The sequence below is a fragment of the Chrysemys picta genome, chromosome 17 (assembly GCF_011386835.1).
Source record: "Chrysemys picta bellii isolate R12L10 chromosome 17, ASM1138683v2, whole genome shotgun sequence".
NCBI classification, from domain to species: Eukaryota; Metazoa; Chordata; order Testudines; family Emydidae; genus Chrysemys; species Chrysemys picta.
Window position 1 is genome coordinate 25,787,039 of NC_088807.1, and position 23,555 is coordinate 25,810,593.

General features: G+C 57.1%; 1 protein-coding gene across 1 annotated transcript; it reads left to right on the forward strand.

The window, feature by feature from the left end:
• The first annotated feature begins 1,259 nt into the window (after positions 1–1,259).
• Positions 1,260–22,983, forward strand: LOC135976237 (inter-alpha-trypsin inhibitor heavy chain H6-like). Its single transcript, XM_065571002.1, is given in 15 exon segments — positions 1,260–1,905; positions 3,539–7,673; positions 9,121–9,438; positions 12,158–12,312; positions 12,945–13,055; positions 13,258–13,505; positions 15,335–15,504; positions 15,982–16,098; positions 19,150–19,321; positions 20,003–20,349; positions 20,351–20,482; positions 20,484–21,513; positions 21,942–21,968; positions 22,676–22,728; positions 22,927–22,983. Coding segments are annotated over 13 exon segments (2,712 nt in total). The 5' UTR covers positions 1,260–1,905; positions 3,539–7,673; positions 9,121–9,345.
• Positions 22,984–23,555: the final 572 nt, after the last annotated feature.

The window sequence follows — 23,555 nt, forward strand, 5'->3', positions numbered from 1 at the left end:
ACCTGGGCCGAGGCGGGAGCGGAGCGGAGCAGAACGTGGGGGTAGGGAAGGGTTTGGGTGCCAGACTCTCTTTGCGAGGAGGGAGAGCTGGCTAAGGGAATGGGGCCTTTCCCCACTAGGGGGTGCCGGCTCCCATCTGGCCCCGGGGGGGGGGGGTGGCTGGGGGCAGAGGGGTGAGGAGTGGGGCATGGGGGGAGGGGGCACAGTGTAGGGGAGTATCCCCAAGGCAAGCTCCAGCCCTCGTTCGGGCCGGGGGGCCGGGGCGCAGCCTCTGCTCCTCCCCCCAGTGCCGCCCTGGCGGATCCCAGCTCCCAGGGGAGGGGCTTCCAGGCCCATGCTCCTGCCTCTGGGCCCCGCTGTCCCCATGCCAGGGGGGCTCAAGGTCCTTACCCCCCCCAAGTGCCACCTCAGCCCCTCCCCCGTCCCTGGGACCGTCCTCACTGCCTGGCCCCCCATCCCCAGGGGCGCCCCCATCCCCCCGCAGGGGTTCCCTTAGCCCTGTTCCCCTGGGACACCCCCAATGCCTGGTGCACCCCTCCCCCCACGAGCTCCCCCTCCCCCCACAGGGGTTCCCCAGCCCTGTTCCCCTGGGACACCCCCAATGCCTGGTGCACCCCTCCCCCCCCCCGAGTTCCCCCTCCCCCCGCAGGGGTTCCCCAGCCCTGTTCCCCTGGGACACCCCCAATGCCTCGGGCTCCCCCCAGCCCTGCCCTCGCCCTCACCCTCGTGCTGCGAACGGCCGCTCCCCTCCAGCCCCACCCTGTTTTGCGCCACTCCCAGCCCCGCCCCCTCGGGTTTAAACAACTGCGCCCGCACGATGGCGGCTGGTTTGCAGTCACGGTGGGCACGTGGGCGCCCTCCCTGGCCCGCCCCCTACAGGCCACGCCCACACGTACGCCCGCCAGCACGCCCCATTGCAGCTGCAGGACCCCCAGGACCCGGTCTCCTGGGTCCGCAGCCCCGGGCCCCGCCCCCACAGCAGCTTCAGGGGGACACTGAGGTGACACCGATCGGGGCCAGGGATTTCCCTGCCCCCCCGAGTGTGTGACCTAGTGACATGCCAGCGTCGTGCAAGGGCGACATTCAGACCGGCCTTACCACGCCAATGCGTGTCGCTGGGAGAGGCGCCCAGACCCGGCCTGGCTGCCGTCCGCAGCTCTGGTGTCGGCGCCGTCGGCCGACCGAAGCGTCTCAGCGACGTCTGCGTGAGCCCTCCCTGACCGCTAGGGATGGGCTGGGGGGAAAGGCTGTATTTACATTCACCCCTAATCTACCCGGGTATCCCGCAGACAGAGCGGTGCTGCCCAAGGGATAGATTTTGGCTGGGGTTGGGCTACAGATCACTTGAAGGCGGAGGGTGGCGGGGAGAAATGTTGTTCCTATTGTATGAGTAAAGGGCAGTAGACCTGTACTTGGCCTGTGCTGATTGAGGGCATCGAGAGAGAGGGTGGGGACCTGCCCCTCTGCACTGCTTAAAGACAGAGCCGGTTAGGCTCCATAGATCGTCTTTTGTTCTGTTCAGTGACCACTGCAGCTGAACTCACTGATAATCCGGTCCAAGTGCTGAGACCTGCAGTGGGACAGTGTTTCTGTGGCAGAGACGGCCCAGACCTCACTAGCAGCGAGGTTCCCCCCCGAGAGCTCAGCTGAAATCACTGAGAGCTGGTGGAACCGCAAGAGACCAACTCGCAGAGGTCACGGGGCAGGTGGCAGCAGCAGGTGATGGCGCAGGGCCATTGGCAACAGAGCGATGGAGTGAACGGTGGCACAACGAACAGCCGTGGCCAGAGCGAACAGTGAGCCGCTGGAGGAACGAGCAAGGTGCCTTCTTGCCCCCACCTGGGAGGTGAACTCACGGGAAAGCACCTCTGAACTCGGAGTCTCCACTGACTAAGGACAACGCCGGTGAGCGGGGTGTGGTGGAGGGAAAAGTGAGGGGCACGTTAAATAAACGTTTGTTTGTTGGACTCTATTTTAGTGACTTTGCTCCCGAATGCTAGATTTGTGACTGGGAACGGAAACTTATATAAATATGTTTCCTAGTAGGCCAAGATTTTTTAAATGCATTATTTGCCAAGGTTGTTATCTCACATCGTTGCTATCTTGCCAGGTCATTATGTTGGGGAGTTTCTGTACTAAACGTTTTTATTATTGTAATTAATTTTTACATAAGAATGGTCCTACTGGGTCAGACCAATGGTCCCTATAGCCCAGTGTCCTGTCTTCTGACAGTGGTCGAGGCCGGGTGCTTCAGAGGGAATGAACAGAACAGGGAATCATCAAGTGATCCATCCTCTGTTGTCCATTCCCAGCTCCTGGCAAACAGGCTAGGGACACTCAGAGCATGGTGTTGCATCCCTCCCCATCCTGGCTATTAGCCGCTGATGGACCTATTCTCCAGGAATGTATCTAGTTCTTTCTTTAATCCTGTTATAGTTTTGGTCTTCACAGCATCCCCGCCAAAGAGTTCCACGGGTTGACTTTATGTTGTGTGAAGACGTACTTCCTTTTGTTTTTTTAAAACCTGCTACCTATTAATTTCATTGGGTGACGGCTAGTTCTTGTGTTATGTGAAGGATTAAATAACATTTCCTTATTCACTTTCTTCACACCAGTCAAGATTTTATAGACCTCTATCATATCCCCCCTTAGTCGTCTCTTTTCTAAACTGAAAATTCCCAGTCATTTTAATCTCTCCTCCTGTTTCATACCCCTCATCATTTTAGTTGCCCATCTCTGTACCTTTTCCAATTCCAATATATCTTTTTTGGGATGGGGTGACCTGATCTGCACACAGCATTCAAGGTGTGCACGTACCATGGATTTATATAGAGGCAATATGATATTTTCTGTCTTATTATCTATCCCTTTCTTAATGATTCCCAACGTTCTGTTGGCTTTTGTGACGGCTGCTGCACATTGAATGAATGTTTTCAGAGAACTCTCCACAATGACTCCAAGATCTTTCTTGAGTGGTAACCGCTAATTCAGACCCCATCATTTTGTATGGATAGTTGAGATTGTTTTCCAATGTGCATTTCTTTGCATTTATCAACATTGAATTTCATCTGCCATTTTGTTGCCCAGTCACCCAGTTTTGTGAGATCTCTTTGTAACTCTTTGCAGTCTGCCTGGAACTTAACTATCTTGAGTAGTTTTGTATCATCTGCAAATTTTGCCACCTCACTGTTCACCCCTTTTTCCAGATCGTTTACGAATACGTTGAACAGTAATGGAGTTAGTACCGACTCCTCAGGGACACCACTATTTACCTCTCTCCATTCTGAAAACTGATCATTGATTCCTACCCTTTGTTTCCCCATCTTTTAACCAGTTACTGATCTTCCCTCTTATCCTATGATGGCTTACTTTTCAAAAGTCAATTTAAATTAAATACATTTAAAAATATATATATATATATATATTTAGAAATCTAGACCTGTTATGTGTTTTGCTGTAACTTGCATTATCCTTATGTTAAATTTGCATTATCCTAACAAAACATTTACTTTATTCATATCTCTTTTATATGTTGCAGGTCAAAGTGAAAATGAAAAGACAAAAAACAATACAATAATTTTTCCACTCAAAGGCCTCAAAAACTAACCAAGGTGAAGAACTCATCAAGAACCAAGAATATATCAACATGTCATCTGAAGGTTCAAGTGGTATATCTACATCCGACCACCCCGAAGCACAAATACAGCTACTGACTGAAGAAACAGTGTCTCCAAAACCCAAAGCCAGTTCCCGATGTTTGTCAGTCAACGTGTTCCCATTGATTGAAGTTACAAAAGATGGCTACTGGTGCAACTCTTGCAAAAAAGCTTACGAAGAAGGAAAGCTTCCCAATGCTCTAACTGGTAAAAGTGGAGGAGGTTGGTTTGTCAAACCGATCAGCAAAGCCAATGCTGACAAACTACGTGAAAAGGCTGCAAAACACCAGGGCTCTGGACCACATCAACATGCAGAAAGCCTTATAAGCCCACTGTCAAAGCCAATTCTAGAAGTACTTAATGAGGCTGTTAAGAATGCTGGAGACACAACACAGTTCATGTGAACAAACATGGCTGTGGCATCCTACTTTCTATTTAAGCAAGAGACACCACACACTACAAACTGGAGGCCAATGTTAAGTGCATTGTCACTGGTTCCGAACAAGACCAGCAAATGCTCACTCTCTTTCTGCAAGAAACTCAACTGACTGGCTAGAAGCATGCGGTGCAACAGTGAAAGACTCAACAGTTGAAAAAGTGACCAACTCTCTCACCATATTCAAAATATTTGCATACATGGCTGCTGAATGCACCGATGCAAATGGGCATCAAGTATTAAGTCATTGTGTACGTTCTCTTGAGGTCAGTGGTCGGCCAGTAGATGCATTTCTAGATGTTCAAGTTATAGAAGACACATCGGCTGCATCTGTGACAACCCACATCTTAGAAGAGTTAAATGCTTGTCAGTTGGACCCCAAAGAGATGTCTGCTTGTGCATTTGATGGAGCTGCAAACTTCTCTGGAAGACATGGTGGAGTACAAGCTTTGCTCAGAGAAAAGTGTAACCCTAATCTCTCCTATACGCACTGCAGAGGCCATCTACTCCAACTAGCCCTAGTACGAGCTGCAGAATCTTCAAAAGACATTTAAAAAGCTATACATTTCATGTCTTCATTATATTCTTTTTTCAGGAAGAGTCCAAAAAGACTGAATATCTTGGAAAATATAGCAGATATAATGGGACTGAAGTTCAAATTAGTCCAACCTGGGAAAACCCGCTGGCTTTCTCATGAGCGATCCTTGGCTGTTGTCTTAAAATTACTCCAGCCATTATTACTGGCGTTGGAAAGTATCTCCCAAGATGGGATGGATCTAAGGAGTGAGGCTGGTGGATTACTTTTGCTACTACGTTCAGAGAAGACTGTTGCCATTCTCTCTCTCGTAGGTCTACTGTTGAAACCACTTGGGTCATTACACAAGGCCATCCAGGCATCTGCTACAACAGTAGAGATCTTTGTCCAGCAATAGAAGCTACATTTGGATCAATCCGAGATCTATCCATTGTAAAAGTACTGGACGAAGCAAAGACTTCAGTCCAGAAGTTGACTACTGAAGGCATTTATATTGAATGCTTAAGTGAAGAGGACAAGAAGTGTTTGTTAAGACAACTGAAAAAGTACAGACTTGATTCTTACAAATCTACAACAGCGACTTCTAGATTCTACTCACCTCTACGTAGCTTTTACAGATCCCTGTCCTATAAAACACCAACAGTTGAGTGGAGAGCGGCACTTCCAGCAATGGGGCTGCCGTGTGCTCAGGACAGAACAGAGAATTTGAACACAGAGTGGAATATCATACGACGAATGAATGAAGATTTGACTTCAACTTCTTTTTTATCATCACTAGTGGCTCGACCCGATCTTTGTGTTCTGTTTCCTGGGATGAAAGAAGTAGGAATTCATCTCTTGCTCCTCCCACTCACAACAGCTACAGGTGAGCGTTCTTTTTCATCACTGAATAGAATTGTGTGTTCTGAAAGAAGTCGCCTTCTGCCTGATCACGTGAATGAACTAATGAGCACATCAACTGAAGGAATGGAAGTACCGGATACACGAGAAGCCACCAAACATGAACGCATTGCATTCGAGAAGTTCATTAACAGAGTTGTGCAAAATTATAACAAGAAACCAAGAAGGATGTAGACGTAGTGCTTCATAGAAGGCTTGAGTAGCCAACTTTAATTTGTGTGATGATTTTAAAACATGAGTTAAATCTAATGGTCATGAAACATTTTTCAGTTTTTATATGGTGCCATACAGACCACCTTCACTCTCACAGTCTCACCCCTCATTGGCCTTGACACCCCCTGGTGGTCTAACCCACCAGCCCCCATTCCCCTCCCAGAGCCGGGGAGAGAACCCAGGAGTCCTGGCTCCCAGCTCCCCTGTTCTAACCACCAGACCCCACTCCCCTCCCAAAGCCGGGAGAGAACCCAGGAATCCTGGCTCCCAGCTCCCCTGCTCTAACCACCAGCCCCCACTTCCCTCCCAGAGCCAGGGAGAGAACCCAGGAGTCTGGGCTCCCAGCCCCTCCCCTGCTCTAACCACCAGCTCCCACTCCCCTCCCAGAGCCGGGGAGAGAACCCAGGCGTCCTGGCTCCCAGCCCCCCCTGCTCTAACCCACCAGCCCCCACTCCCCTCCCAGAGCCGGGGAGAGAACCCAGGCGTCCTGGCTCCCAGCCCCCCCTGCTCTAACCACCAGCCCCCACTCCCCTCCCAGAGCCGGGGAGAGAACCCAGGCGTCCTGGCTCCCAACCCCCCCTGCTCTAACCACCAGCCCCCACTCCCCTCCCAGAGCGGGGAGAGAACCCAGGCGTCCTGGCTCCCAGCCTCGCCTCGCCCAGCTGGGCTGATCGACCCTGTCAGGGCTGCAGGTTGCAGCTTTGACGGGAAAGGCCACCCGTTGCCTCTGCTGGTGCCAGCCGCCGCAGCCGGTGGGCAAGCGAAATAAGGAGCGACCGAAACCAAACCAGGTCCGGATCCGCCGAGCTGGGAGCCGGCTCAGCCAAACCCCCGACGGGCGGCGTTCTCCAGCCCCCTGGCGCAGGTGGCATGGGCCTTTGCTCCGCCTTCCGTTGGATCCCCTGGCATGGGCCGCTCCTGTGAGGATCACCCCCCCTTGCCTCTCCCCTCCCTGACCCCAGCAGAGAGAGCTATCAGAAGGCTGACGGGTGATCTGCAAGGGGATCCAGAAGATCGGGAACAGTGTCTCCATGTGCCTCAGTTTCCCCACCTGTCCAATGGGTTGAAATAGCCTTTGGCTATGTAGGTGGTCAGGTTTGGGACTGTCTCTTAGTGTGCGTATGTACAGTGACAGGCATGATCAGGCTCGACTTTCGTTTGGGATCTGTGCAGCGTCGGGCACAGTGAGGGCACCAATCTCAGTAGTACCTGGCACAAGGGGCACCTGTTGGTGACGGGCATCTGTGCAGCGCCTGGCACCATGGGGGGGCCTGACCTCAGTTGGGGTTTGGGCAGCGCCTGGCATGATGGGAGCCTGATTTCTGCTGGAGTTTGTGCCATGGAAATGCAAAACATTTGGTCACCAGCCCCCTGGGACTAAAAACTGGGTATTTTCAGCCTGCACGGCTCTGGTCTGGGGTGAATTCCAAACCCTCCGCTCGTATAAATAACCAAGACACCAGCACAGGCATAACATTTTCCCTGTCAATGACTAATTTCTTTCACAGGTCCGGGTCGTCCCTTCCAGGTTCCTTCAGCTTCTTTCCAATTCCCTCTTTTTTGTGGCTCCAGAATCCTTGGTTTTGTTATTTTGACTTTTTCAAAAAGAAAGAAGAAGCCTTTTCACTGAGCCTTGGCCCTCTCCTCTTTGGCAGAGGCTGATGTAAACAGCCGTGCCGGGCCAAGAAAGGCCCTGGCTCCGAATTTGTTTATTTCCTTGCTTAGCTTCCACCACCTCGAGGGATCGGTGCAGCTCTGGAGGGGATCTCAACACTGCAAGGAGTCACGGAGATCTTTGAATCTGACCTGGGTGACACGGGCCGGAGAATGTCCAGCGTTTATCCTGGGACAGCGCCCATTGCTTCTGATGGATCTTCCACACCCAGTCCTGATTAAAAGACATCAAGAGACGGGCAATCCACCCTGTCCCTAGGTGAGTTCTTCCGATGATTAACAGCCCTCCCTGGTAAAAATCCTCTAGTTTGTTTCTTTCTCCATAGAGGGATTTGTTTGGGTGGGTCCTACAAAAAGTAACGCCCTGGCTTTAGATTGTTTTAAAAAGACCTTGTTGTTGTTATGGTAGCAATGCCCCCACCTGAGCTCGGGGCCCCTGTTACGCCAGGCACAATGCTGCACAGACACCCCCTGACCAGGATCGGGGCCCTGTCGCGCCGGGCACTGCACAGACAATTAACGACAGTCGCTGTCCCAAAGAGCTTACGATCCAGCCTGGGACAGCGCCCAGTTCCCAGTTCTGCCACAGAAGCCCCATTGGGCATCAGAGCTGGGGGGCTGGCCAGCGTGGAGGGGAAGGGCCGGCCCAGGGAGCTGCTCGAGGGAGCCAGGGCCTTGGCTGGGTGATGCTGAATGCAGCCCTGAGAAATTGGACCGAATCCAGCAAGACTGGCCCAGCCCACCCCACTCGGCAGGCACTTGGGAATTACGGTCGCCCATCTGTCCGGGGGCTGGTTACTCCAAAGAGAGCGGCTGTGTGTGGGATGCTCTGAGAAACCGATAGCCCTTCACCTCCACTTTGCTCCTGTCCCAATCCAGACCCCCAAGGAAGGGGGCGGGATTGGAAGCTGGCTATGGGAGTGGGGTCTAGTGGTTAGAGGGGAGGGAAACTCGGGGCCCAGACTCCTGGGTTCTCTCCCCAGTGACCCAGAGAGCGGAAGGACAAGAGCCAGGAACAGAACCCACATGTCCTGGCTTCCACTCCAGCCCCGCCAGCCACCGGATCCCGGCGCCTCCTCTGGGCTGGGTGGTTAGCACGGTTAGCTCTCTGGACCGACCTAGCCGGAGCTGCATGGCTTCCCTCCCCCTCCATTGCAGCCAAACCCAGAATCTCACGTGAATCACAACGCCGGGAGTTTTCTCCCTTTGCCTCTTTTGGAAATCAGCGTCGCAAGAAGTAACCCCGGCAATTCTGACGTCCTCTGGCTCGTGAACTTGGAGGGTCTCCAGGAACTGGCCCCCTGTCCTGGGGCTGGATAGGAGCCGGCGCCCTAGAGGGGAAAGGCCCCATTCCCCACCTCCCTGAGCCAGCCAGTCCCCGCCGTAGGGCTTGATGGGGGCTGGCGCCCTCTAGAGAAGAAGGGCCCCCAACCCTTTCCCCCAGTCATCCAACCTTTGTGGGGGGCAGTCCTCTGGCCTGGGCTGTGCGGGAGGGCAGACTGGATGATCCCAGCAGTGGGAAGAAACGCCCTCATGGATCACGGGGATCTAACTGGTGTGAAATCCCCGGGGCTCCTCCGGGGAAATCCTTCACACCTGCAACCCGTGAGCCGGACCCATTCCTCAGCCCGGCCAGGCACGCAGGGCCAGCTCCTTTCCACTGACCTAGCCGCGGGCCCCCTCGCATTTTGTCCTTTTTAACCCAGGGCACGGACTCGCCTGAACATTTTGTTTTCGTTTCATCTTACGGAGGGGAGAGCGAAGGCCTGGCCTCCCTCCAGCCTCCGAGGGGCGGACAATCCCAGCCTGTGTCCGCATGAATGCTACATTGAGAGGTGCGGGGGGGAAAAAACCCGTGAAGCTTTAAAAAGTGCGTCCAAAAAAGAGATCTCAGAGGTTGGTGCTTCTCGGCGGAGCTGCGGGGACTCATCATGCCAATGCTGAGACAGCCGCTGCTCTTTTCCCTTGGTCTCCTACTGTGCCTGCAGCCTGCCCCCAGCACCGGGCACCCCCATATCCCAGAGGTGAGTCTGAGGCTTTTTACCCCCTTGCTGCGTTTTGGGGTCTGGTGGCTACAGCAGAAGACGTGAAACCCAGGAGCCCTGTCGTTGTTTCTCATCTCCAAATCGCAATTGCACCTCACGTTCTCTGCTCTAACCGCTAGTCCCCACTTCCCTCCCAGAGCCGGGGAGAGAACCCAGGCATCCTGGCTCCCATCCCCCCTGCTCTAACCCACTAGACTCCACTCACCTCCCAGAGCCGGGGAGAGAACCCAGGCATCCTGGCTCCCATCCCCCCTGCTCTAACCGCTAGCCCCCACTCCCCTCCCAGAGCTGGGGAGAGAACCCAGGAGTCCTGATTCCAATCTAGTCATCTAACCACTCTGATCCCATCTCCTCCCCTAATCAAAACTCTTCTTATTGCAACAGCTGTGGTTAAAGTCTGCATCAGTTGGGCTGGGTCACTTGTCTCTAGATTGTAAGGCAGACGCTGGATCTTTCGGTCTGTTTATCCAGCACCTAGCGCAGCTAAGGCTGATCCTGATCGAGACCTTCTGGTGCGGCCGTACTATGGGTGTGCAATGCTGAGGCTGGGCGGAGGAGAGAAAAGAGCCAATAAAAATTAAAACCACTGAGTTCTGCCAACGGAAAGAGAAGGGATGTATAGCTGGGGGTCTGGCCCCACTGACTCCATGGAGCTACGGCCGATGACTTATGAGGAGAGGCTGAAGGAACTGGGGTTATTCAGTCTGCAGAAGAGAAGAGTGAGGGGGGATTTGATAGCTGCTTTCAACTACCTGAGGGGGGGTCCAAAGAGGATGGAGCTCGGCTGTTCTCGGTGGTGGCAGATGACAGAACAAGGAGCGATGGTCTCACGTTGCAGTGGGGGAGGTCTAGGTTGGTTCACTAGGAGGGTGGTGAAGCACTGGAATGGGTCCCTAGGGAGGTGGTGGAATCTCCTTCCTTGGAGGTTTTTAAGGCCCGGCTTGACAAAGCCCTGGCTGGGATGATTTAGTTGGGGTTGGTCCTGCTTTGAGCAGGGGGTTGGACTAGATACCTCCTGAGATCCCTTCCAACCCTGAGATTCTATGATTCTCTGACCCCAGCTGGGGTCTGGCCCCACTGACTCCATGGAGCTCTGGCCGATGGACCCCGGCTGGGGGTCTGGCCCCACTGACTCCATGGAGCGACGGCCGATGGACCCCGGCTGGGGGTCTGGCCCCACTGACTCCACGGAGCGACGGCCGATGGACCCCGGCTGGGGTCTGGCCCCACTGACTCCACGGAGCGACGGCCGATGGACCCCGGCTGGGGTCTGGCCCCACTGACTCCACGGAGCGACGGCCGATGGACCCTGGCTGGGGTCTGGCCCCACTGACTCCACGGAGCGACGGCCGATGGACCCCGGCTGGGGGGGTCTGGCCCCACTGACTCCACGGAGCGATGGCCGATGGACCCCGGCTGGGGGGGTCTGGCCCCACTGACTCCACGGAGCGACGGCTGATGGACCCCGGCTGGGGTCTGGCCCCACTGACTCCATGGAGCTCTGGCTGATGGACCCCGGCTGGGGGTCTGGCCCCACTGACTCCATGGAGCGACGGCCGATGGACCCCGGCTGGGGGTCTGGCCCCACTGACTCCACGGAGCGACGGCCGATGGACCCCGGCTGGGGTCTGGCCCCACTGACTCTATGGAGCGATGGCCGATGGACCCCGGCTGGGGTCTGGCCCCACTGACTCCATGGAGCGACGGCCGATGGACCCCAGCTGGGGTCTGGCCCCACTGACTCCATGGAGCGACGGCCGATGGACCCCGGCTGGGGTCTGGCCCCACTGACTCTATGGAGCTATGGCCGATGGACCCCGGCTGGGGTCTGGCCCCACTGACTCTATGGAGCTATGGCCAATGGACCCCGGCTGGGGTCTGGCCCCACTGACTCTATGGAGCTATGGCCAATGGACCCCGGCTGGGGTCTGGCCCCACTGACTCCATGGAGCTATGGCCGATGGACCCCGGCTGGGGTCTGGCCCCACTGACTCCATGGAGCGACGGCCGATGGACCCCGGCTGGGGGTCTGGCCCCACTGATTCCATGGAGCGACGGCCGATGGACCCCGGCTGGGGGTCTGGCCCCACTGACTCCATGGAGCGACGGCCGATGGACCCCGGCTGGGGGTCTGGCCCCACTGACTCCATGGAGCGACGGCCGATGGACCCCGGCTGGGGTCTGGCCCCACTGACTCCACGGAGCGACGGCCGATGGACCCCGGCTGGGGTCTGGCCCCACTGACCGTGGAGCTGGACCCCAGCTGACGTCTGGTCTGTTTCCTGCTGGCAGAGGTGCTGGGTCTCCGTTGGAGCGAAGCCGGGCTCCAGCCGCTCATGTGCTTTGCTGGGTGAGCCCAGACTCCGACCCAGAGCCCAGGGCCAGTGCAGCCGGGACTCTCCCCTTTTGCATCAGCGCAGGGCGATCTGTCGGGGGCCGGGTGGATTTTGCTAGGAAAAAGGAACTACGTGGGGCAGGGCCTGCATCCGGAGTCATGCGGCGGCGGGAGAATTTCAGCTTTGATTTCACTAAAAAGAATGAATGTTTAGTTCTTGTGCATTAGAACAGGGGCACGGGGCGGTGTCTGGGAGCCAGGACGCCAGCTCTGGACGGGGCCCTCCGGGCACACCCCCTTTCAGCCATGGGCAGGGCAAGGTTTCTGGAGACACCCCCTACACATCCCTGCTTCTGTGCCCAGCTCACCATGACCAGCTTCTCCGTCCGCTCCACCATCGTGTCCCGCTACGCCTCCACCCGTGTTCGGACCGACCTGAGCAACCCCCACGCCGAGCCCAAGGAAGCCATCTTCGACCTAGACCTGCCCAGCTCCGCCTTCATCTCCAACTTCACCATGTGAGACAGGGATGGGTCCCGCCATGCAGCTCCTCTGGCCACACCCCCACACCTCGGGGATGGCAGGGGAAGGGGGTTTGGAAACGCGTTCCCGTGGGATCCGGGGATGGAGGGGGGCTGGAAGGGACAGAGCAATGGAGGAGAGTGTGAGTGAGATAAATAGAGGGGTGTGTGGGGAGGGATGGAGGGTATGGGGATGGAGAGGGGATGGGTGGATGGAAGGAGGGGTGGGGAGGGATAGAGGGGTGGGGATGGGTGGATGGAGGGAGGGGTGGGGAGTGATGGAGGGGTGGGGTGGGTGGATGAAGGGGGGATGGATGGAGGAGTGGGGAGGGGTGGATGGAGGGAGGAAGGGAGGGTTGGAGAGGGATGGAGGGGTGGGGATGGGTGGATGGAGGGAGGGATGGGGAGTGATGGAGGGGTGGGGTGGGTGGATGAAGGGGGGGTGGATGGAGGAGTGGGGAGGGGTGGATGGAGGGAGGAAGGGAGGGTTGGAGAGGGATGGAGGGGTGGGGATGGGGACGGAGGGTCCCCAGAACCAGGTCTGATCAAGGAGACCCACCCCCACTGTGTCTGCTGCTATCTGGCAGATTTCAGGCCATGTCCCATAATCCCCCTCTCTTCCATCCTAGCACCATCAACAATAAACTCTATGTGGCCGAGGTGAAAGAGAAGCATCAAGCCAAGAAGATGTACGACGAGGCCCGGAGACAGGGCCAGACAGTGGCTCATGTTGGCACTAGGTGAGACCCCGGCACCTAGTGGTTAGAGCGGGGTGCTGGGAGCCAGGACTCCTGGGTTCTCTCCCCAGCTCTGGGAGGGGAGGAGGGTCGGGGCCTGGGAGCCAGGACTCCTGGGTTCTCTCCCCAGCTCTGGGAGGGGAGGAGGGTCGGGGCCTGGGAGCCAGGACTCCTGGGTTCTATCCCTGGCTTGGCCCCTTCCCAGGGATCGGGAGACGGAGAAGTTCCGGGTCTCTGCCAGCGTAGCGGCCGGAAGCCAGGTGTCCTTTGAGCTGAGCTACGAGGAGCTGCTGCAGCGGCACCTGGGCAAGTACCAGCACGCCGTGAGCGTGCGTCCCCAGCAGGTGGTGGGGAACCTCACCGTGGAGGTGAGCATCTCGGAGCGCACCGGCATCGCCTACGTCCACGTGCTGCCCCTCCGCACCAGCCGCCTGCTCACCAACGCCTTGCGAGGTACACACGGTTCACACCTCTGCGAGCGGTCGGCTCAGGCTCTCTGCACACTCAGGCAGGCATTGGTGCATCTGTCACGTTTTTCATCTTTTCTCCCCAACCCCGTGGCCTAGAAACTTACTCTTCTTCTTCTGCTTTTTTTTTTTAACCTGAAAGCCGGGATTCTGCTGCTGTTCAGTGGCCCGAGAGCCCTGGCGTGTTTGTGACTGTTCCCCGGTTACTCAGGATACAAGTCACTCTAGCAAGAGGGAATCTTTCTGCTGGTAGCCACTCCAGCACTCCCCTCTGGGCTGGGCCAGCCCTAACTTCGCCCGGCAGCTTAACAATAGGGCACCCACTCCCTGAGTGCCCCTGAAATCCCCAATCCTCGGCCCCTCAGTCGCTCCCCCCCCCCCCCACCCCCGTGTAACGCAGAGCACTTGTGGGCACTTCTAGAAAACGGCTCATTAAAGTAGGACTCGAGACTGAAATAGACCCAGTGATGGAAACAAGAGGGTACCAACCTGGATCCTGAAATCCCAATCTGGGTCGCTCCCTCTCCTAGCTAATCAAGTGGGGTTTCCCTCCAGGTCGGCTAGGCGGGGGAGGCTCTGAGCCTGCAATGTGGTACCTCTGAGTTTGCCAGGGATAATTTTGGGAGGGAGCAAGACGGGTCAATTGGCTGATGAGTAACAAGGCTCTTTGCTGGTACATTTCTCCTCCAAGCCCAGCCAACCTGCTTTCAGTAGGAACATGTTGGCCCTTAACTGTTACCCGCTGGAATGTCTCGCAACGGTCCCGTGGCCTGACGAGTTAGGAGCTTTCTGTAGACGCCTCGCGTGAAATACCCTGCGCGACCTAGAGTCGCAGATCTCGGGGCCAGAGGGGATTGTTGTGACCTCCTTTGTAACACGCCAGAGAGCTGCCCCAAGTCATGCCTAGAGCACGGCTTGTGTGAAAGATCCTGTCTTGATGGAAAAGTCACCCGTGCTGGAGAATCCAGCACCACCCTTGGGAACCTGGTCCAATGGTTATTGACTCTCACTGTTAAAACTGACACCTGACTTCCTCTCTGAATTTGTCTAGCTTCAGCGTCCAGCCATTGGATCGGGTTAGCCCTCCCTCTGCTGGACCGAAGAGCCTGTCGTTAAATATTTGCGGGAGGGATAGCTCAGTGGTTTAGCCTTGGCCTGCTAAACCCTGGGTTGTGAGTTCAATCCTTGAGGGGGCCATTTAGGGAACTGGGGTAAAACTCTGTCTGGGGATTGGCCCTGCTTTGAGCAGGGGGTTGGACTAGATCCCTCCTGAGGTCCCTTCCAACCCTGATAGCCTATGATTTGTGCCCCGTGTAGGGGCTTGTAGCGGGGATCACAGCACCCCTTCGCCTTCTCTTTGTTACGTGAACTGGATTGAGCTCCGGGAGTCCCTCGCTCTCAGGCCGGCTCCCTACCCCTTGTATCGTTCTCGTGGGCCCCAGCGCCGCACTGGGAGTTCCTCTTCTGCTGATTGTCCCCCACGACCCACAAGGTTGCTGCTTGCCAGGAGAGAGACCCCCCGCCTGTAAGGCCGGCCAGCGCGCCTTGTTCCCAGAGGGACGCGTTTCCCTGGAGCCACCCGGCTTGCTCTGTATCCGTGACCCGGCCCCTTCCCTATTTCCCACCCCCCCAGTCTTGGCATTTCACCAGTGAGGATTTTCTGGTTCCTTCCAGGACGTTGAGCGAGACGGGCTGGGGCTGGTGGAATGAGTTTGTCAGGTCTGCAGGGAGAACTCTAAGGGCAGGGGACCGTGTGCCACGGGGTCCCTGTCTCCCAGCCTCCATCCAGCCCTGATTACCACAGCTTCTCTGCAGGGGACGCCGATGTGCCGCCGTCCACCCGGGTGGAGAAGGGGAGCCACTGCGCTTGGGTTGTCTTCACCCCGACCCCGCAGGAACAGGTGGCGTTCTCCAGCTCGGGCATCCTGGGGGACTTCGTGGTACAGTACGACGTGGCCATGCCAGATGTGGCTGGGGACGTGCAGGTGAGGGGTGGCTGGAGCTGAGATCTCACGGCCGGGGGAGAAGGGGGTGGGGAGGGGATGAGGGCCAGGGAATAGGGAACAGGGAACAGCCCACAGGGGAGGGAGGCAGATAGACACAAGTGGGGGTCGAGGGACGGGCTTGCGGGGGGGAAGGGAGGGATGGATGGAGGCAGGGATGGAGCATAGGGGGGATGGATGGATGGGGTGTGTAGGAGGAGGGATGGGGTGTGTAGGAGGAGGCAGGGAGAGGACGGTGTGTGCGAGGGATGGATGAATGAGGTGGGGGGGAGGAGGGAAGGAGTGTGCATGGGGGGGGATGGATGCCCAGGCAGAAGGGTGCATACGGCTCCCACACCCAGGCACCCACTGCCTGTCCCATGGGTTCCCCACGCCGCCACGCCAGCACATGATGGGTGTCCTATGCCCTGGGCAGCCGCACCCTCACCCCTTGGCCCCGCGCCCTTCCCTCTCCGGCAGATCTACAACGGCTACTTCGTTCACTACTTCGCCCCCCGCGGCCTGCCCCCCGTGCAGAAGAACGTGGTGTTTGTCATCGACATCAGCGGCTCCATGCACGGCACCAAGATGAAGCAGGTGAGAGGGTGGAGATGCCAGGGGGAGATCGCCCATAGACCAGACCAGTGGGGAGGGGGCATCTGAGCAGAGGGGAGGGGGCATCCGGGAGAGCTGAGCTGGGGGGACAGAGATGGAAGCACCCACCCCCGCCACAGCAGGCCTCTCGGGACATTGGTCAACATCCATGCAAATGAAGCTGTGGTCTAATTTGCATACCCATGCATATCCATCAGCCCCTTTAGACAATTATCCAACCCACCACCCTGCTCCATCCCCCCTCAAATCTGTCAGCTCTGCGTTTGAACGGGTCGGAAAACAGAAATGCCAAACTCCCGTTTTCTTTCGGCGTTGAGATCTCGAAATTTGACACCAGCTGGAAATTCTGAACAAATTCCAGGCATTAACGTTGGCTCCTTTGCGACTGATGGCGTGGAAGCAATCCAAGCTCTTCAGTCGAACACAGTGGAGAGCTCATGTGTCTATCTATGGTTTCTATACGGTCTAACAAGTTCCAGTGGCTGGACGTTGAAGTGGGACAAATTCAGACTGGAAATAAGGTGTAAATGGGGGGAAATCACCCATTGGAACGACTGACCAAGGATTGTGCTGGATTCTCCGTCGCTGGCAGAGGTTCTGAAAACTCCGCTCTCGGAATGATTTGGGGGCAAATCTAGATACATTCGTGGAGGTTAAGTCCATTAATGGCGATCAGCCAGGCTGGGTAAGGAATGGTGTCCCTAGCCTCTGTCTGTCAGAGGGTGGAGATGGATGGCAGGGGAGAGATCACTTGATCATTGCCTGTTAGGTTCACTCCCTCTGGGGCACCTGGCATTGGCCACTGGTGGAAGACAGGACACTGGGCTGGACGGACCTTTGGTCTGACCCAGCCTGGCCGTTCTTATGTTAGATCTAGGTCAAACTAGATCGCAATGACGTGAAAATCGAGGAATGTGACTCTTCCCATTCAGATGAGTGTTAGAGCTGGGTGAAGTGTTTGGGTTGAACAGTTCTCGAAAGATGCGACCAGATTCGGCCAATTGTTTCAGCTGGGGGAAAAAACACAAAATAGTCAACTGAGCATTTTGACGTTTTGTTTTGAAATGTAGCTGGGTTGGTTTGTTCCGAAATAGTAAAACAAAATGTTTTGTTCAACCCAGAACTTTTTTTCCTCCATTTGTTTGGTTCAGCCACCGAAGTGAAAACTCAGGGGTTTGCTGAGTTCTAACAATAATAGAAAAGCCTACAGGAAGTGAAGTGATCATGTCAAAAGGAAACATTGTTGAACCCCTCGTTTCGTCATTGTTGAAGCAATATCCTGGGTTAAATACGCTAATCCATATAAACGAAGGGAAAATACGTGTCGGGTGGAATCCTGTTGCAAGCAAACCTCGTGAATGTGCAGAGTGCCTGCTTGGTGAAACGAAAACAAGACTCTTTTTCCCCAGTGAGAGTTGTTGGTGAAATGAGGATGTTCAAGAGGCCGTGGAGGAAAAGAAAAAAATGTTTAAAACTGTGACGAGCGACGCTCCAACAGCAGGATCTTTCAGTAGTAGAAGAAAGCCAAAAGGATATTGAAGAAAGAGGTGACAGCTGCTAATGCTAAGGCCGTGGAAGGCTTATATCCCCATCTTGAAACGAAGGAGGATGAGAGAAAAATATATAGACTGGCAAAGACCCCCAATAAGAGAACTAAAGACACTGGTGAAATCAAAGTCATTCAAGATGAAACTGGAAATACGTTAATCGATTAAAGAAGAACAGGAGTACTTGTGGCACCTTAGAGACTAACAAATTTATTAGAGCATAAGCTTTCGTGGACTACAGCCCACTTCTTCGGATGCGTATAGAGTGAAACATATATTGAGGAGATATATATACACACATACAGAGAGCATGAACAGGTGGGAGTTGTCTTACCAACTCTGAGAGGCCAATTAAGATAGCCCAGTACAGACAGTTTGATAAGAAGTGCGAGAATACTTACAAGGGGAGATAGATTCAATGTTTGTAATGGCTCAGCCATTCCCAGTCCTTATTCAGTCCTGAGTTGATTGTGTCTAGTTTGCATATCAATTCCAGCCCAGCAGTCTCTCCTTGGAGTCTGTTTTTGAAGTTTTTCTGTTGTAATATAGACACCCGCAGGTCTGTCACTGAATGACCAGACAGGTTAAAGTGTTCTCCCACTGGTTTTTGAGTATTATAATTCCTGATGTCAGATTTGTGTCCATTAATTCTTTTGCGGAGAGACTGTCCGGTTTGGCCAATGTACATGGCAGAGGGGCATTGCTGGCCATAAACAGACTCCAACGAGAGACTGCTGGGCTGGAATTGATATGCAAACGAGATACAATCAACTCCGGATTGAATAAGGACTGGGAATGGCTGAGCCATTACAAACATGGAATCTATCTCCCCTTGTAAGTATTCTCACACTTCTTATCAAACTGGCTGTACTGGGCTAGCTTGATTAGCACTTCAAAAGGTTTTTTTCTCTTACCAACTCTGAGAGGCCAATTAAATAAGACAACTCCCACCTGTTCATGCTCTCTGTATGTGTATATATATCTCCTCAATATATGTTCCATTCTATGCATCCGAAGAAGTGGGCTGTAGCCCACGAAAGCTTATGCTCTAATAAATGTGTTGGTCTCTAAGGTGCCACAAGTCCTCCTGTTCTTTTTGCAAATAAAAGATGACTATCCCGTTGTAATGTATCTAATTATATGGGGATTTTATAGCTACCGATGAGGTGTGACTCTCTAAATACAATGTAGATCGGCTCTCCTATTTTCTGTACTGGTACAGAGCCAATTCTCTCGCTAGGTAGAATTCGGGGGGGGGGGGGGTGTCCCCGACACACATCAGTGTGTGGTTGTGTATCCCATAGCACACGTAACGCAGATCAGCGTAACGCCACCCCACAATCCCACGATGAAATGAAACGACAGAGCCAGACCAATTGGTGCTGCCCTTTCGCCATCTAAACCCTCGCTGAAATCCACCCCGTCCTGCCTCGCCCCTCACCTCCACACCCCCCAGAACTCCCCCATGCTGCGTTTCTGCCCCCAGACCAAGAAGGCCATGCACATCATACTGAGCGACCTTCACCCGGACGACTGCTTCAACATCGTCACTTTCTCCGACACCGTCCACGTGTGGAAGGCCGGGCGCTCCATCCTGGCCACGGCCCACAACGTTCGCAGTGCCAAGGACTACGTCCACAGGATGGAAGCCGATGGATGTGAGTCACTGGGGTGGCAGGGGGGGCAGGGGTCAGAGCAGGGGGTCTGGGAGCCAGGACTCCTGGGTTCTCTCTCCGGCTTTGGGAAGGGAGTGGGGTCTAGTGGTTAGAGCAGGGGGGGGGCTGGGAGCCAGGACTCCTGGGTTCTCTCCCCGGCTCTGGGAGGGGAGTGGGGTCTAGTGGGTTAGAGCAGGGGGGGCTGGGAGCCAGGACTCCTGGGTTCTCTCCCTGGCTCTGGGAGGGGAGCGGGGGCCGGTGGGTTAGAGCAGGGGGGGCTGGGGGCCAGGACTCCTGGGTTCTCTCCCTGGCTCTGGGAGGGGAGCGGGGGCTGGTGGGTTAGAGCAGGGGGGGCTGGGAGACAGGACTCCTGGGTTCTCTCCCTGGCTCTGGGAGGGGAGTGGGGGCTGGTGGTTAGAGCAGGGGGGGCTGGGAGCCAGGACTCCTGGGTTCTCTCCCCGGCTCTGGGAGGGGAGTGGGGTCTAGTGGTTAGAGCAGGGGGGGCTGGGAGCCAGGACTCCTGGGTTCTCTCTCCGGCTTTGGGAAGGGAGTGGGGTCTAGTGGTTAGAGCGGGGGGGGGGGGGGTGTTTGGGAGCCAGGACTCCTGGGTTCTCTCCCCGGCTCTGGGAGGGGGGTTCAATGGAAGGCTGCAAATCAGGATTCTTCTGCCTTTCCCCTCCTCAGGGACCGACATCAACAAAGCCCTGCTGGAGGCGGCCTCGGTGCTGACACAGAGCACGCCGGAGCCGTCCCCCAGGCGGATCCCACTGCTCATCTTCCTGACGGACGGGGAGCCCACGGCGGGCGTGACCTCAGGCACTCGCATCCTGGCCAACGCCCGGCAGGCCCTGGGCGGCTCCGTCTCGCTGTTCGGCCTGGCCTTCGGGGACGACGCCGACTACGGGCTGCTGCGGCGCCTGGCTCTTGAGAACCGGGGCGTGGCCCGGCGCATCTACGAGGACGCTGACGCCACCCTGCAGCTCGCTGGCTTTTATGACGAGATCGCCAGCCCGCTGCTATACGATGTGGCCCTTGTCCTACCGCGACGGCGCCGACCTCACCCGCACCCTCTTCCCCCACTACTTCCAGGGCGCCGAGCTGGTGGTGGCCGGGCGGCTGGCCCCGGGGGCCACCGAGCTGCACGTCGAGGGCCGCGGGCCACGGGCATGCCGGGCAGCTGAGGCTGGAGAACGATATCTCGGCCAACGCCACGGAGGCCGCCCCGTTCGGTTGCTCTCCGGATCTGGGGCAGATCGGGCGATTCGTCCAGCGCCTCTGGGCCTACTTCACCATCCAGGAGCTGCTCCGGGCCCGGTTCCACTCCAACGACACCGCCGCGCGCCGTCTGCTCACCGAAAAGGCCACCAACCTCTCACTGAAGTATAACTTCGTCACGCCCGTCACCTCGCTGGTGGTGGTCAAGCCGGAGGAGGAGGAGAGTACCACGGCTCGGGCCACGCCAGGGGCTCCTGGCACACCCCTGACCACCACCGTGGCCCATCGTGCCACCAAAGCTTCCAGAGTCACGCTTGCTCCGGGGGCCACATCCACCTCGCTCCCTGACGGTGCCACCAAAGCTGCTGCAGCCCTCCCCAACCTAGCCAGAGCCACGCCCGTCCCAGGAGCATCTGCCACGTCCCAGGGCCCCTCCAAACTAGCCCGAGCCATGCCGGCACCTGGCACCGCCACGGCATCGCCAGCTCCTCCCACGGCCCACGGTGTCACCAAAGCAGCCAGAGCCACACCCGGAAGAGCACCCCAAGCTGGGAACCCCAGGGCCACGGCTCATCCGCCGCCGAGCCCAGGGTCAGCTACGGCACTCCCCTCCAGCCAGCAGGAGATGCCCCTGCAGCCGGCCACCAAGCGCCAGCCACATCCCAGAACAGAGAGGGCCCCCTTCTCGTGGGGAACAGCAGCTCCCCCGGCCCGGACTGTCACAGACACCTGGACTGGCAACAGCACGGCTGCCACCAGCCCGGGGCCCAATGCCACCACCCCAAGGGCAGAGTCCAAGGGCCCCCGCGGCACGCCGGGCGCCACGGGCTCCATCCCACCTGCTGCCGACCTCAGCCAGTGGCTGCTTCTGCTGCCGGCAGAGTCAGAGCTGCTGTCAGCAAAGGACGTGGCTGAGGAATTCGTGGAGTCCCTCCACCCGCCGGCCGTGTACAGCTTTGTGGCGGCCAAAGGAGAGAAGGGTGGGGATCCCGTCCCCTCCCGCCTGCCCCATGGACACGAGCCCCCCCGATGTCCACCAGCCCGTGCTCCCCAAGCCATGCATGCTCTCCCACGCCGCCCCACCTCTCCCGTGGCCGGGATCCCTCCCCTGCTCTCCATGCTATCCCTGCCCCACTGCCAGGATCCCTCTCCGATTCCCCCCCCCGGCCTGTGCTCCCCACGCTGCCCCCGCCCCACCCGCTGGGATCCCTATCTGATCCCTCCCCCCCAGCCCGTGCTCCCCAAGCCATACGTGCTCTCCACGCCGCCCACCTCTCCCGTGGCCAGGATCCCTCCCCTGCTCCCCACGCTGCCTTCCGCCCCACTCGCCGGGATTCCCCCCAAAGCCCAGGAATCTTCCCCCCCACCCCAATTGCATGGATGTTTATTCTGCTCTCTCTCCCTACAGGTGTCCTGGATTATGAAGACTACTCAGGTAACCCCCACACCCAGGCCCACGCGCCCTCCCCTGGGTGGGCTAGCCAGGCAGGTTGGTGGGGGACGGGTTACCGGCGCACTGGCCTTTAAGGGAAATCCCGCTCAGCCTAGCTCTTTAAGACCAGGAATTCTGGGAGTTGTAGTTCCTGGGGCCTGGGAGCAAGACCTGCTGAGAATTAGAATCCTAGAATATCAGGGTTGGAAGGGACCTCAGGCGGGATCTAGTCCAACCCCCCGCTCAAGGCAGGACCAATCCCCAGACAGATTTTTGCCCCAGATCCCTAAATGGATTGAACTCACAATCCTGGGTTTAGCAGGCAATGCTCAAACCAATTGGGCAGGTCCTTTTCCCTGCCAGACACAACTGCACGGAAGCCTGAAGGGGCAAGGCAGGGATTAAGGGCTGGGGCTCTGACATGACGCCCCAACCCTCCAGCACATCACTGAGCAATTGGCTCAGGCTCTCTGCAGACTCAGGCAGGCACTGATCCCATTTTCCACCTTTTCTCCCCAACCGTGAGAGCTAGAAACTTCATCTTTTTTTAAACTGATTGCTGACATCCTGCAGCCACCATGAGTGGCCTGGAGCCAGGGGGGGGGGGGCACGGTGCTGGCATCCAGCCCCCTCACACTAAGCGAGCAGCTTCACCATTGACTGCCAGTCGGCCTTGCGCGCCCACCCTGACTCTGCCTTTCCCCTTCCAGACTTGTTAGAGGAACAGGACGGCGACACAGGTATGTTTCAGATCTGGGCCTGGGTGAGGGCAGGGGGGGAGACTCCCGGCAGTTTCCTGTGGGCTCTCAGCCGCTGCCCGTTGTGGTCACTCTGGGCTGCGCCAGCCTGGCCAGCCGTGCCCATGGTGCTCTGGAGAGAGAAGAGGATGGGGGGGGGGGGCGGGGAATGCTCCATCACCCAACTGGCTATAACCCTCTCTTTCTCTCCCCCCCACCCCCAGCTGGGCGTGGCAGACTTGGCTAGTGCCAAGTTCTTCACTTTCTCCTCCTCAGTGTAAGGCTGCGCAGACACCCAGGTGATGGGGGGGTGGGGAATACAGCCTGCTTCCTCCCCCCCCCCCCTTATTCCACCCCTTGCTCTGCCTTGCAGTGGACGGAGACCCTCACTTCGTGGCACGACTGCCTGCTCCCCTGAGACCCTGTGCTTTACCCTGGATGGGCACCCAGGAGACGTGCTCCAGCTGGTGACTGACCCCCCCAGCGGTGAGACCCCCACCCCGCATCTCAGCGCCCCAGGACGCCTGGGTTCTTGCCCGGCTCTGGGAGGGGAGTGGGGTCTAGTGGTTAGAGCAGGGGGGGGCTGTGAGGCCAGGACTCCTGGGTTCTCGCCCTGGCTCTGGGAGGGGAGTGGGGTCTAGTGGTTAGCATAGGGGGGTTGGGAGCCTGGACTCTGAGGTTCCCTCGGCTCTGGGAGGGGAGTGGGGTCTGGGGGCCAGGACTCCTGGGTTCTCTCCGCTGCTCCAGTGGCGAAGATCCCGGAGCAAGCTGTGGTGCCATGGGTACCCGTGGGTCGAGTGATGGGGAGGAGACGGGGATCCCTGACTACTCAGTGACGGCGGCATGGCCTGTG